Here is a 15,110-nt window from a genome sequence, read left to right as displayed (position 1 = left end):
CTGGGTGAGCTCCCACAACCCCAGGTAAGGGGATTGGGCTGCCAGCGATGACAGCATGATCCTGTCCTAAACAGCAGTATTTTACTGATGAGATTACAGCGCTACACTGCGTATTTCGGCTGGGAAAAGGGCACGCTGCCGAGTGGAGTCACAGCACACGGCTGCAAGATCCATTTATTAAAAATAAGGAATATTTCCTTTTGATTTCAGCCTGGATTTCACAGGTTGATCAGATTTTTTTTTCAATCTTGACAGTGTTATCTAGCGAGATGCTTTCTGGTATCATTATTAAAGTCAAATTTATCACATTTTATTGCCGTAATACACTACAAAATAGAAGTGAATGTTGAATGTGACCTTCCGCAGCTTTCATTGCGCTTATGCATAAAACAAATGCAGCTCACATGTACATAAAACGCACACACACACTTCCTTTGTTCTTTGTATAAATGTCAGTACCGCCTGGTAGAAGTCATGATTGTAGCCCTGGTATAGGAGGGCAATATAGGAATTGGCTTGACCATCAGGGCTTACACGTATCCCCTAGGTGCCAATCTATATTGTACTAATGCAGTTTTTACAAAAGAAAAACTCTCTGGACAAAAAAGTCTGAGTTGCACTGACATCTAATTTAGTGCATTTGTGTGTGTGTGTGTTTGTGTGTATCTCACCTCAGGTACATTTCTCCTGAACTCCCTATTCAGTTCTAGTAGATGCTTATGAGAATGTTCACTTTCCTCTTGTCGCCCCGCCAGCTCAGATGCTACGGAGTTGAGCTCCCTCTGCAAACAGACAAAAGAACAGCGCCGAGGTAAGCGGAACAAAGTGGAAAGAGAAGACAATTCAACCTGTCAAGCCTCGCCCAATAAAGAGTGTGCATAAATCTGCAATGCAATATCAAAAGAGAGTGAATATTACTACTGTAATAAGGATCATATAGCACTATGAATACTTACAGGCAGCCCTTGACCATAAATAATTAACCGAAATAAATCCAATGCCTACAGTAGCACAAGGCCTTTTAGATAATCAGTATTTGAAATAATCAATATACTTGCAACCACTACAGATCAAAAGCCAGTGAGGGGCTCGGCGGAAAAGAGGGGTGGGTGGTGGTGGTGTCGTGTTTGTGCGTGTGTGTGCGTCTGTGTCGGGGGCGTAGAGTCACGTGTAAAAACCCAATAACCTGACAAATACCCTTATCAAGAAATAAATCTTCCTCTTCAATTGAAGGACTGTTTCAAAGCCCAACCAAGCCCTACTTTACACAGTCCACCAATATATATAACACAAATACCAATACAAAATGCTTAATTATAAGTCAGATCTAATTTCATCTCTTACCCGCCAATCTTTATATTGGTTGGGAACAGATTTTCAATACCCGGTAGCCACTCCCTTTTGCTTTGCCAACTTCGCCTTTAGCTACGACTGCCCTTGCAATAGATATTTCATTATTGTCTCTGCACATCGCTTGTGTACATGTCAGTGTTATAGGAAACGAGCGCTCCGCCCAGGCTACATGTCTGATCCACTATTTGGAGCTGTCTGTGCAGCAGGCCCTTCATCAGAACCTTGCATTCATCCTGTACTCGGCTCCCCCACACGCCATGCGCAAATCCAATATTATCGATCAGTCATCCAATTCCAGGCTCTTTCAGCAAAGTACAAAAAAAAAAAAAAGCGAATCTAAAGTCTACTCCCCTATACTGAGTATTGACTGAACAGACAGCTGTATGTTCACCTTCATTTTTAACTGTGATTCATTAGAACTGATGATGAACTTTTCTTGTTACTACTGGGGTGCAATTGGAAAGTGGAGTAAGGGATTCTATTAACTTTAAATTTATATATGAAGCCAGGATAATAAATTGCCTGTATTTTAATTAATAAATCCACAGTCTTACTTAAAGGCAATTTAATAAATCATCACACAAGGAAAAAGAGAAGAAAAGGACTGGATGAGACTTGAACCTCAGCAGCCTCGTGGGATAGGAGCAGACTGTCGGTCAGCGCTGTTAATTGAAGGGCTACTGGTTCAAGTCCCTGGACTGACAAGTCACTGAGCAACTTGGAGGACTTCAATATCACACGACTGCTTTTAACTTAAGTTGTCACAACTTGTCAAAGCGAGTTTTTTGAGGCCTCTAGCGACTGCTGCGTACAATGCCATTTTGTGGATTTTTTTTTTTTTTTTGCATTTCATATGAAAAAGGACCACTGTTGTGCATGATGTCACACGTGACTTTACAAGAGCAGATTTCAGGGAGAAGAAGTAGGAAGCCAAGAGGAAGACAAAAGACAGCGTATAGGCAACAAAGATCGCAAGCGCCTTAAAGTGGACTGTGCGTGACATCGGAGGCTCGAATGGCCATGCTTCAAATGCATGATTTTGGCCATTCTGAAAAATTGAATCATAGCTAAAGCAAAAGTGACCAAGGCCATAAAGTATAAGAGAACAAGATTTTTATAGGTTTCTGGTAAGTTACTACACTCAAACTGGGATGGGCTTGCCTGAAGATTAGCGAGTCTTTCAGAAAGTAGCCAACCTTCTCTGGATTCCACTGGACCCAGACCAACTAATCTTGCCAAATGTAAATTTCTCGGGAAGTGATTAAGTGGATTTTATAAGCACTTTAGATAGAACAGTGAGATGATTTCAGTCCGCCAGTGCTTCAGCGGCCTCACAAGATTATTAGTGGCTCCGCCATTTGATAGATAATGATGATTAGTTACACTTTATGGTCAAAAAGTGCAATGACGATACTATGGCTGTTTGGCAGGCTGCCTGTAGTTTTTGTAGATCATGGAAAGTAAAGGAGCCGGTATAACAACCTATCAAATGAAACTTCTGAGTTTTTGTAAAGACGTAAGAACCAGAACTGTTGCTCACTCTACTTTCTGTTGAAGAGAGCAGTCTAGGTCAGGGATGGCAGAGGAAATATCCAACAATAGACAGGACAGCGATTAGATGATATTCTGCATATTGCCATCTATTGTTTTAATTATGATAATCCTTTATTATGATATTTCTTTGTTGGTCCCAATAGAGGGGATTATAAAAATGATGGTCCTTGTGACGATAAGAAGTTCAGATAATGGATGGATGATTAAAAAAATGAATAAATACTGTGTCACGTTCAAATTTGCTGCCACCCGGAGACAGCATTCCTCCGATCCCACTGAGGACAAGCAATTTGGGAAAATGAATGAATGAACGATAAAGGGGCAAATTAATTGGATATTTTTTTTTCGCAGTCAGACTCTGTGCAACAAAATGGCTCCTTTAGCATCAATCTGCCCAGTACATTTCATTCATTGTCCAGGATTATTGGCATTTACAAGTAACAATGATTAACGGCACTCTTCCCAATGTTGTGGCTCGTCACAAAAACACTCCAAAGTGAACGGCAAGTATCAGAAAAGCCAAACCTTGAAAACATCTTTTAACATGTTTTCATAGGCCGTTTAGAGTCTTCCTGTAAATATGTCGGGACATTATTAATACCTGATGATGAGAAATAACTCTAATATAAAACTAACAATAATATCATAAATAATAATAATAATAACTTTCAAGTGACCAAAGGCACATGATGTTAATGTTGATTGTAAATATTTTGTCCCTCGACTCTCACCCCTGATGGTGATCACTTACATTCTTTGAGAAATTGCAGAATTTGTCATTAGCCCGAGTTAAGCAATAATGGGTTTCAATCAAACAAAATAGTTTGAAAAGACACACGCATGCTTCCAATTGTCTTTCAGGATGAAAAATGAATTCGACGGGCCATAAAATTGTGAGTTTCTCTTTAATCATTTGACAGGTCTTAAAAAGGGCACGAGGGACCGAATTTTGAGTGTGTGGCAGTCGGGTCAATACAGAGATCCTGTCATTAAGCCTGTGCCAGTCAAACATCCAGCCATAATTGATGAATGTCCCCCCGGGAGAGGAGAAGCTGTCATCGGCGCTGAAGGGACAGCAAAGAGGGAATTTTGGCATGGATTCAGTACTTGTGTCCTCGAGTCAATCGGTGAGAGATCGCTCAGTCACTTGGTGACTCTGAAACAAAGACCAGGAAGCTTGAAGCTTATTGGCTTCAGTCAGATAGACCTGTTGCTCACTGGAAGGACGGAAACGGGCTTGAAGAGCAATGTGTCGCTGCATGCCATGTCGTAAGTTGAACCGTCAGTCATGTGTCCTTTGCCTTCGAATGGAAGGGAAGCGTGTATTCAAAATAGAGTCGCCTAAATTTCAATTTTGGCCTTCTTGAAACATGTGTTTCAAAATTGAATTTTTGAAGATACAGTATGTTTTTAAAGGTTTTGATTATGCTTCAATCAATTCCGCACTGTTCAACAAGGTGATAGCGAGAAAAACTAAGAATATTTCCTATAGGGTCAAACTCATTGTTGTTGGGTTGTTTTTTTTTCTTGGTGATCATTTGGTTTTTTTCTATTTAAAAAAATGACCTTCATTTAATACTAAAATGTTATGATAGGCCCGATTATTAAATTACTTAGCCACATGAATCTGCAATTCCACGATCATGAAATTTGTCGCGGATTTCAAAGCTTTCCAAGGACTTAAAAGAAGTCCGTATTGGAAGGTGGCTCGATACTGTTGATAGTCGCTCTCGTTTTTCACAGCTTATGCATTGTTTTTCCCGGCTCCTTGTGACCAGGGATTTTGTTTGTACTTTGTCAGTGCGCTTTTATACAAAGAAATATTATTGTTGTTGAATTTTGTTTGAACCTGCTTTTTTGGGATCCAAAAACATTCTTCGATTTGGTTCAGAACTTAACAAAGGATTTGTCTCACATATATACTTTGGCAGCACATTATCACCCTGGGTTGTATTTCGTAGATCCGATCAGTGACGTCATTGATAGATCGTGCAAATTATGAGATTAGAGTTGATGCATGAAATGCAAAATGTCTATCGATTTCGATCAGATCGGTATAAAGTCTAATTGTTGGGGCACCTCCTATATGAAAGATCAGGCTCAAAGGATTATGATGTCAGAAAATCAAGTCAAGTGTAAGAGGTTTCACCTGGTATGATGGATGTAGGTTGTGTCTCAGGTAATGATCTAATTTGAAAACAGGCAGAGATGGGATTTTTGTGAAAGTGGAAGAGTTTTAGGCAAACTACGTGATTCACTAATGAATTGCATAGAGGGGGGTTGACATTGATTCATTAAAGCAGGTTCGCCTTGATTACATTTGTAGTAGTAAGCTTTTTGGGAGCATCTCAGAGAGACAAAGCATGGTGGAAAATGTTGACAAGTGAGGAAAAAAAAATTCCACCAAGGTACTGCGCTGAGGTGGGCTAAGTTAAAATCACTATTGTACGCATGGCTTGGACAGCACAAATTAAAGACAGAAAAAGGAGAGGAGGAGGAGGAGGAGAAGAGAAAACGCAGATGGGGTATTATTTTTCTTTTTGTATCCCATCTAATTGCAATCATAGGCAGATGTTGGAAAGTGTGACAGCATCAGCAGAATTGCTGCTGAGAGCACAGAATCTTTGTCTAAAAATAATCAGACATTCTGTGTGCTGCTGTTTGTTATAATGGTAATCGATGCTGGAGGCTTTGAATTCCATCAATTTATAGATCCACTCTGTTCTGCCTGGTGACTGTACTGCTTCACAACCCCCACTGCACCGAGACCGAACACACAAACACACGCACACAACTGCATGTAAGGTCTCGCACAAAATAGCGGCTCGGCCCGCTTTCTCCGCATGTGCGCAGACGTGTGCTGGCATCTGCACGTTCAGCTGAGGAGAGCGGGGACCAGTTTGCGATTGAGATAAATGTACTTTCCTTTCATATGAGCCTTATCGCCACCCCATCCTCTGTCAGAGACAAGATCGTCCATAGCCGCCCAAGATTAGCCGTGCATCTCAGACGCCAATTTTAGAAGCGGGACTGATCAATAAATCAAATTGCCACAATCAATGGGCCCAATCATTGCAGTCTAGCCTGGCCGCAACATTATCACAGGCAAATGCACCACGCCGCCACCCCACCCAAGGCATCGGGATAGCGGGTGGGAGGGGGACAGAGTTTTGGGTTGCTGTCGGGGCTTTGTGAAAAAGTCCATACATTTGTGGCTGTATGACAGAGCCATAATTAACTCTTATCAGTCCTTTAGATGCACACCCATTTTGTGTGACTGTGTGTGTACGAGTGTGTTCAGAGAGGAGGACCCACTGACCTCCATGACCTGGTGCTCACAACACGAGCTGAGCACGCGGCTTCCGATAGGGAAGGACTGGGGCACTGCTATCACCTGACATCTCCCTCCATCTGTTAAGCCCAGACTGCTGTTCCTCCAATTTCAATCTCTGCCAATTTGGCTTGAGCTGCTCCAATTCACACGACCCTCGCATGAGCACACATCGCAACTCTTGCATTAACACTCCTTTTTAAATCTGCTCTTGAGCAGGGTCACCAACGTAAATCCATAGATATCCAGACAGAATTAAAAGACTCAGGGGAGGGGTTCCCCTGAAGACCAAGCTCCCGTCATGCAATACACCACACCTACTGTAGGTCAAAGCACTCTTGACCTAGCTTCTATTTCCAGCGCCAATAAAACATTGTCATTAACAAGCGATGACTTTGAGGTGTTTCACAAGCTTTGACATTTGCATGAACAATGGGCATGTGGCATTTGTTCTCTCACGCGTGCGCCCTGTACCCTGATGACATGATAAGCTGTCCACTGTAGTAACCGCTGTCCCTGAAAGAGTCTTCCACCGACAGTCATCAATTTATTTGGAGCGGAGCGTGTCAGCCGTGCGTCGCGTGGTCAGACGGCATGGCGTGGCATGGTGGACGTGGACACGGTCTCTCCTTTTTGAATCCATTTATTTATTTTTTTTGCCAAATTATCCCAGTGTTAGTCAAATTTGTCCAAAATTTCAATCAAAAATTTCTAACACACAAAGAAAATTCATTGTCCTTATTTTTTCAACTAAAGTTTACGAACATGCTTTCTCGCAAGATGCTGACCATACACAAGTTTGCAAGACTATTATTGCCAACGCACACTCTTTCACAAATTGCCCACTGTGTGGCAGAAACACGCAGGTGACAAATCATCCGAAACAATTAGCCCCCTCTATGTCGGACTGTCTTCAAACAGCATGCTATAAATTTTCCGAGGAAAGAAATGTGTATGAGCGTTCTGATCATCAGCAAAAGGTGTGACCAGTGTTGTCAGCCGTGATTCGTCATACACTTCTTCATTGAAGAGAGTTTTTGGCAACCGAGGCAGCAGAGGACAGTCTACTTGACAACACATCTCTCGTTTAAATTGCCCAAAAATGCCTCCTTGATTCACATGTATATGATCATTTCTTACAACTCACCAATACGGGATGCGGTAAAAACATCATTAATAATTGTGTAGAGTCTAATCTTCCCCTTTTTGAGAGGAGGCAAATACAGTATATGACAGAATCCTCTGCCTGTCCTGAATCTAATGAAAACTGTAGCGCCTTCCAAATGTCCTTCATGAAGAAATTGTGTGCGTGCGATCCAATACTAACATGAATACTGTATTCCGAATGAAGGGGCCCAGTCGACCAACTTAGTTATCTTCATTAGGGCAGAGCATTGTTCTTGCTCCTTTTGCGAGTCTGTGGTTAGAGTCAGCATGGCTGTTGTCATTGTGCGGCACATTCTCTTATTAGTAACACGCTCTTAAGGTACCAGCCATCTCGTTACCTCTGCGTCCCGCGTCCTCGACGCATAATTTTCCCACCAGATGCAGAGTTGCAAATAATGTGTGTTTTTGGGACACAAGGAAATTTCTTTGTTTAAAAAAAAAAAACGACAACAACAAAGAAACTGCGGTAAATCTTTTTTTTCCCCCAGCAACGAACGCAGTTTGAATCGCCGCCATTGTTGTTTTGATCTCGCGTTGGGTAATCTCACGTGACGAGATTTCTGTTCTCGCGAAACGAGATTGGCGAAATTGGCCTTCGCTTCATGGAAAGCAGACGATTGCCAAGTTGTGTAACATTAAAACATGTGTTCCGAACAAGTGTTGCTAAAGTTTATTGCGGAGATATGAACTCAAAGACTGAACCATGGGATGAAATAAGAAACCTATTTCTCAGCAAATATTGTATGCCTGAATTATTTTAATTTTTGCAGCATTTGTTTATAAGAAATAAACCTATTATCAATGTATATTGTTATTATCATGTGCAATTGAATAGGTAGACCATTTCAGAATTCGAAATTTGGGACTCTCTCAATGCATAATGGGACTCATAGTTTTCTGATCAGCGAGTCCCTGGGACTCGCAGGGCTCAAACTGCAGAATTATCACTGGGATACATAAGCAGACTGGACATCTGGGAAGACACGCTTAACTCGGTTGGAGACATGAAGTTGTGAAAGGCTGACAGGAAACACAAACTGAAGGATACACAGTAAAAATGGCAGCTTGAGAGGGCAGTCGAAAAGAAAGTACGCTGATGTTGCTCAACTTGAACAATTAAATGAAAGACACCCCCCCCCACACACATTTTTCTTTCAAAGAGGGGCACAGTAAATTGTTGATGGTTTCTTTTTAAAACTCCACCAATCAGGTCAGTTGAGAAGAGAGGCAGGAGGCTCTGTCAATGCACTTGCCACTTCGATGGCCCACTTTCACCAGAAACGGTGAGCTGGAGCAATGCAACACACAGCTAACCTGCAATTGTTTATTCTTTGTTAAGAAATGTCAATCTGTTCACTCTCAGGTGTGCTGCTCTTCCTCTTGTTTTTGTTGTTTTCTCCCCGGTACTCTTCTCGGTTTTCCCCTGTCGATTGCAGCGAGATCAAAGCTCCACTGCTGGAAGAATCTGAATATTTCAGGTATGGAGAGGCGGCCACGTTTCGTACCACCTGTGTAGCGCCGAGAGAGGTCCCTCCTCTCACTCAGACTCGGTTATAGGGCCCTTGGGGCCCGGCGACATAAAACCGAGGCCACCTGGCTGAGAGAGAGCGAGCGAGAGAGGGAATGCTACTTTACCTGGCTTCTCTCTGAGGTGCTTTCATTTTACAGCATTTGAACCAAAAATAAAAATGAATCTAAATAGAGCGGTGAGAGTGGGAATAAAACTAGTGATGACAACAAGCAGCTCGGCGCTTTGAGTCCTGTCACAAAGGCTCCAAGATCTGTACCAGTGCAGCGGAATGGGAGCAGACACTTAAAAGGGCAGTTTATACATGAATCATTTTGGAATGTGCCCTGTTCTGTGGCATCGGGTAGCGTTGTAAATTCAAAAAGGCAGTCTGGTCAAGGGAATATGTTACAATATTCTACACAGCGTGCAGTAAAAGTTTGCAAAAATAATGGCTAACCAGGCCAGGACTCTTCCCGCGGATGTAAACAAAGGCCGATTTGTGCGATGCGCTATACTTGACGGGCCAAGTACCTTGGCGGATGTGCGATTGCACCGTGTTTATGTGTACATTTAAAAGACAGGGAGAGAGGATGCATACACACGTGTGATGGAGGGAGGGGTTGTCTTTGTTACTGGGGCACGTTCCACACTACCGATTCGTAGCTTTGTCTCTCAAAAGGGCCGTTGAGTCTTTACAGCAAATTCCTTACATTCATCTGTGTCAGGGCGCACGGCGCACATTAGGCGTTTACACAAGAGGAAACAAAATCTATTTGATGCTACACTGCCCGCGCATTCACAACCCTCCTCCTCGTGCTGGAGCTTCTGTGTTTAACTTTCATTTCATTTTCTGAACAGGCAGGCGGACAGGCGAGCGGGTGGAGAGATTGGACTCCATCTTACTGTAAATCAGCATTTAAACACCCGCCTAAATGTAATCTGGGAAGAGTCAACAAGCAGCTCAAGACCTTTGTTTTGATTCACTCTGGAATATGCCATTGATTTTTGTTATTCCACCTACTGATATATGCAAACGGCAGACCAGAAAAGTCACACTTCATCTTTTTGTCACCGGCTGCTGCTGCACCCCATCTTTTACTCTCAGCGATACTTATGAGAACAAGTGCAGGTTAATCCGGAGCGGGTCATTGCCAGTCGGCTCATTGGTAATGTCAGCAGGGGCACGCAGGCATTTCTTAATACCGCACTAAACCAACAAGGGTGACGGCACCAAGATGGATGCCTGACGAGGAGGTGTCCTTCCCCCACCTCTCACCACAATCACCCACCTGGCCCGCTGCGGAAAACCGTATCAATCAATCGATTTATCGCCATAAATCAAGCCGGGCTTTGATTGTATCAGCAAGTCGTGCGATCAATCAATTAGTCGAGACCGAGCAGCCCAATTTGCCTGGAGAAAGACGGATGCTCCCACACATCATTCATTTGGTTGTCCGTTTACCCATCAAGCAGGGCTGCTGTTGAGTCTCAGGCCCAGCAAGCATCCGTTCATCGATTTCTACAGATTAAACTTGCAAAGGAATCAAAGCACACTTAACTGACTGGGAATAATTCTGCCTTCGTCATTTGGAGAGAAGTGTATTCTGTGCTTTCCTTTGATACCAAAACAAGCACGGCACATCCATTGTATCCAAGATACTACTCTGACTGAACAAGGACGATGAGAGAGAAGCACAAGCAACGCTTGGAAAGAGAAGCACCCAGTCAGAGAAACATGGAATCACACGGAACAAATCACAGATTATTAGGAGCCACCCCCCGCAGTCAGGCTTTCATGACGAGACAAGGGAGACTAAGCTCGGAAAACGCTGGGTGAACACATTGTGAAAAGCATACGTGTGATGGCATATTTGTTTCATATTTCATCCCAACTGTGAATTCCAATCCACGGTGTGACACCGGCTTCCTCGGTCCGATGCCTCCCATCTGTAACTCTGGTGTCAGCATGTCTCTCAGGACAAGCTTGGAAACTACAGGGACAACAAAAACCGTCAGGAACAAGTAGAGCACAACAGAAAGCGCTGCCGGAATGCTTTTTTTTACCCCAGCAGCAGCTTGAAGTGTGGCAGACTGCATTGCAGCCATGCAGTGGAATGAACATGGCCGGCTTCCTGGGGAAAGCTTCTCCGTTTGCATCAGACGCGTGTTTGCTTTAAAGGCCCTGCGCCCATATGTACTCTTCACACCGCCATTGGGAAAAATGTGAAAAGATGGCAAAAGTCTATTCAACAAAGGTTGAGCTTTCCAGCAAATGTGCCATGACCCCAAAAAACTGAATCAGTGGCATTAATGATCCATTTGTTTTCTATTCAGGTGGAAGGCAGTCTACACCTTGGACTGGTGACCTGTCAGTCACAGAGTGCAGATGGACACAGACAACCATTTGAACAGGAACAGATTATTATGTCAATAGCGAACTAAAATTGGCTATTGCAGTTGTGGAGTTTTCCACCTAATCAATAAATCACAGAGACAAACAAATCTGATTTGCAACACTGTACTTTTAAGTTGGATTTCAATTTAAAAGCAGGCCATGCGCTCATTGTGGACAGTGAAATGCATGTTGTTTTCCCAGATATGCAAAGCGACGACATTCATATAGCAGCGTGCTCTCAGGTAAACAAGAAATTCTCTCCCATCAAACTTCATCCAAGCAAGAAAAGGAAATTCAGAAAAGAGCAGAGAAGGGACTCAACTACATTCAAGACACACACAATTATACTATAAAGGGGATCCATTATTCATCTCAGAAACATTTTTCATTTAAGAGTGGGCTGAGTATCAGCAATGATGAATGCATCGCAGGGAATGCAATTTGTATGTAAAATAACAGAAGATTACATACTATTCTTTTAAGAATAATTGCAGTTTGTTGCCATTGTAGTACAAAATACAATCCTACCAATGGGAATAAGACCCGTGCCTCCTAAAATCACTTAGCCCGTAGCTATGTGACTTGCAACGTTTTATGAAAGGTCAAAATGAGAAGCTCAAGTGATGAATGAGCCAACCAAAACAGATTTTCATTCGCGCTCTCTCGTAAGGCTGAGCGATTACGAAAAAAGTAAGAATCGGGTCACGAGCTATGGGTCGTGACCGAAAGAACGAGATCCCGGTTACAAGCGGCCGAAATGAGTTTTCTCCGCAGGGTGTCCGGGCTCTCCCTTAGAGATAAGGTGAGAAGCTCGGTCATCCGGGAGGGGCTCAGAGTCGAGCCGCTTCTCCTCCACATCGAGAGGAGCCAGATGAGGTGGCTTGGGCATCTGATTCGGATGCCTCCTGAGCGCCTCCCTGGTGAGGTGTTCCGGTCATGTCCCACCGGGAGGAGACCCCGAGGAAGACCCAAGACACGCTGGAGAGACTATGTCACCCAGCTTGCCTGGGAACGACTCGGGATCCCCCGGGGAGAGCTGGAAGAAGTAGCTAGGGAGAGGGAAGTCTGGGCTTCCCTGCTAAAGCTGTTGCCCCCGCGACCCGGCCCCCGGATAAGCAGTAGATGATGGATGGATGGATGGATGGATGGATGGATGGATGGATGGATAAGAATCGGGATTATTTTGGTTGATATGAAAATCACGATTCATAAAAATTAGTATTCAGTGAATTTGAAAGTTAGCATTTATTCAACTACAAAAAACTACTCAAGCCTCACTTTTTCCGCATTTTTGCAAACATTCAAATCTTGAATAAGCACATCCCTTATTTCTTTATTGTATTTATGTTGTTTAATTGTTTTGTTTTTATTTTACCTCGTACTGGCACTTACTGAGCTAACCTGGAACTTCGAGTATCATATTTTGTGCCATAGCATGTGAAAATATGCGTTGATTCGGCAATAACATTTCCAGGAATCTTTGAAAATGCAACTTTAAGTATAACTTGAGAGGCGGCCCGGTAGTCCAGTGGTTAGCACGTCGGCTTCACAGTGCAGAGGTACCGGGTTTGATTCCAGCTCCGGCCTCCGGGTGTGGAGTTTGCATGTTCTCCACGGGCCTGCGTGGGTTTTCTCCGGGTGCTCTGGTTTCCTCCCACATTCCAAAAACATGCATGTTTCTGAAATGAAGCACATCTTGTATTTATTCATTCATTCATTCATCTTCCGAGCCGCTTGATCCTCACTAGGGTCGCGGGGGGTGCTGGAGCCTATCCCAGCTGTCTTCGGGCAGTAGGCGGGGGACACCCTGAATCGGTTGCCAGCCAATCGCAGGGCACACAGAAACGAACAACCATTCGCACTCACACTCACACCTAGGGACAATTTAGAGTGCTCAATCAGCCTGCCACGCATGTTTTTGGAATGTGGGAGGAAACCGGAGCACCGGGAGAAACCCCACGCAGGCCCGGGGAGAACATGCAAACTCCACACAGGGAGGCCGGAGCTGGAATCGAACCCGGTACCTCTGCACTGTGAAGCCGACGTGCTAACCACTGGACTACCGAGCCGCCACATCTTGTATTTAAATATGTATAATTAAAACGTAGGGCTGGACAATACAGCAGAATAGTATCACATGATAGATGTATTTCATATTAGTTGATTTTGATAATTATTTGATTTTTTTTCCCTTTTTTTTAACTCTTAAAAATAAGGACCGGGAAGAAAAAGCCTCAATGTAGTTAATTCGATTTTTAAGATCTCATATTTAACCTTAAATCAAAAGTCAACACAAGTATGAAAAAGTCAAATAAACTGGTGAATATAAAGATGAAATCAAGGCCTTTTTGGACATAATGTGCTTTGTGGGGCTGGGCGAGATGGCTGAAAAATGTTTCCCAAGTATTTCATGTCTGCCAATATCAATAATGATTTTTTTAACCAATTTACAACGAAAATAACTAAAGAACTTAAGGTTAAGCCAATCTTTCGTTAAGCGCACAAATGCCACACACACACTCGCGTGTGGGCTTCTTCGCTGGTTCGGCAAGGCTCCCTTGCTGGTTTGGCCAACAAAGTTTACAAAAATAGTTCTTGTGCACTTCTGTGCAGTAAATTTCCTCTCAGCTACTTTTAATTTGTGGCAAAAATCTAAGATCATATTATAGCCTATGCCTGGAGTTGAGGTTTGGGTCCTGATTTATTTATTTTTTTTTCTGATCGATGTTATATTGACACTTATATTGAGTGTTATATTTGTGGATAGTAATCAAGTGTCTATCACGATATATATTGATATTGAATTATTGCCCAGTCCTTGGCAGAGGCAACATAATTGCATTAAATTTATAACGCAATTACAAGCACTCAAGATGAAAGTTTGAGCACAAAAGCCTGTTTTGGCCGCAAAAGAACTATTCTTGAGAGTCGAGTTCACTGACTGTTCGCCTACTGAGCCGAAGAAGCTGTCGAACCGAGGGTAGACTTGAATGCAATACATTTTTCAGCCATATCGCTTGACCCTTAAACAAAGTTTTTTGTTGTGTGTTTCGTTTCACAAGAAACTCTAACTAGGGTGCAATTGGACAGCTTAAAGCACGCTCAGGGAGGGCAGAATCATATACATACATTAGGCTTGCTGTGCAAGTGACATGGTGCATTCAAGGTACCTCCACCACATCGGGAACTTGCCTTTTGTTTCATTTTTGGGGGTTTTTTTAGGGGGTGAGGGGGAAGATTAATGAGAGCCCCTTATTACTCAACAAACAACTGCCTACATGCCTACATGCATGCATGCATGCGTGCCTCGAACACAACAGTGCAACTCCCAACAAATTCTTTGAGAAACACTTACTAATCATGTCAGGCTAGAGCAGTGTTTCTCAAAGAGTGGGGTGCGCCCCACTGGGGGGGCGCAAGGCTTCGTCAAGGGGGGCGCGTTTGACCTCGGGGAACATGCTTTTTTTTTTTTTTACTGTCCTCGAATAAAGTACAGTTGCACCCCCACTACGTTAGGGGGCAGTGGAACTCTCATTGGCAGAGTTTGAGCAGGGAGCATTCTAAAGGAGGAAATATGACGAGGCATATGTAGCGCTTGGCTTGGCTTCACTGTGACTACGGTGGCTGACGAGGAAAGGTCTGTGTGCAAAGTGTGTCTAAAAATGTTGGTAGTGGACAGCATGTAGCCAAATAAATTAATGCGTCACTTAAAGACATTACACCCCAATCACGCCGAGAATCTGCTTGAGTTTCTGAGCACGAAAACGTGCCGAATATTGCCAACAATCATGCCGCTTTGT

At 43.3% G+C, this 15,110-nt stretch overlaps 1 protein-coding gene across 2 annotated transcripts in view; it reads right to left on the bottom strand.

Moving 5' to 3' along the window:
• Window positions 1–15,110, bottom strand: part of cux2b (cut-like homeobox 2b) — a 103,445-nt gene that overhangs the window by 62,330 nt on the left and 26,005 nt on the right. For both annotated transcript variants that reach the window (XM_052068149.1, XM_052068150.1), the window contains exon 2: window positions 672–782. In XM_052068149.1, the coding sequence (XP_051924109.1) occupies window positions 672–782 (111 nt within the window). The remainder of the gene's footprint in view (window positions 1–671; window positions 783–15,110) is intronic.

This window comes from Hippocampus zosterae, chromosome 6, assembly GCF_025434085.1.
Source record: "Hippocampus zosterae strain Florida chromosome 6, ASM2543408v3, whole genome shotgun sequence".
Classification (NCBI taxonomy): Eukaryota; Metazoa; Chordata; class Actinopteri; order Syngnathiformes; family Syngnathidae; genus Hippocampus; species Hippocampus zosterae.
This window is presented reverse-complemented; position numbering and strand designations above follow the sequence as displayed.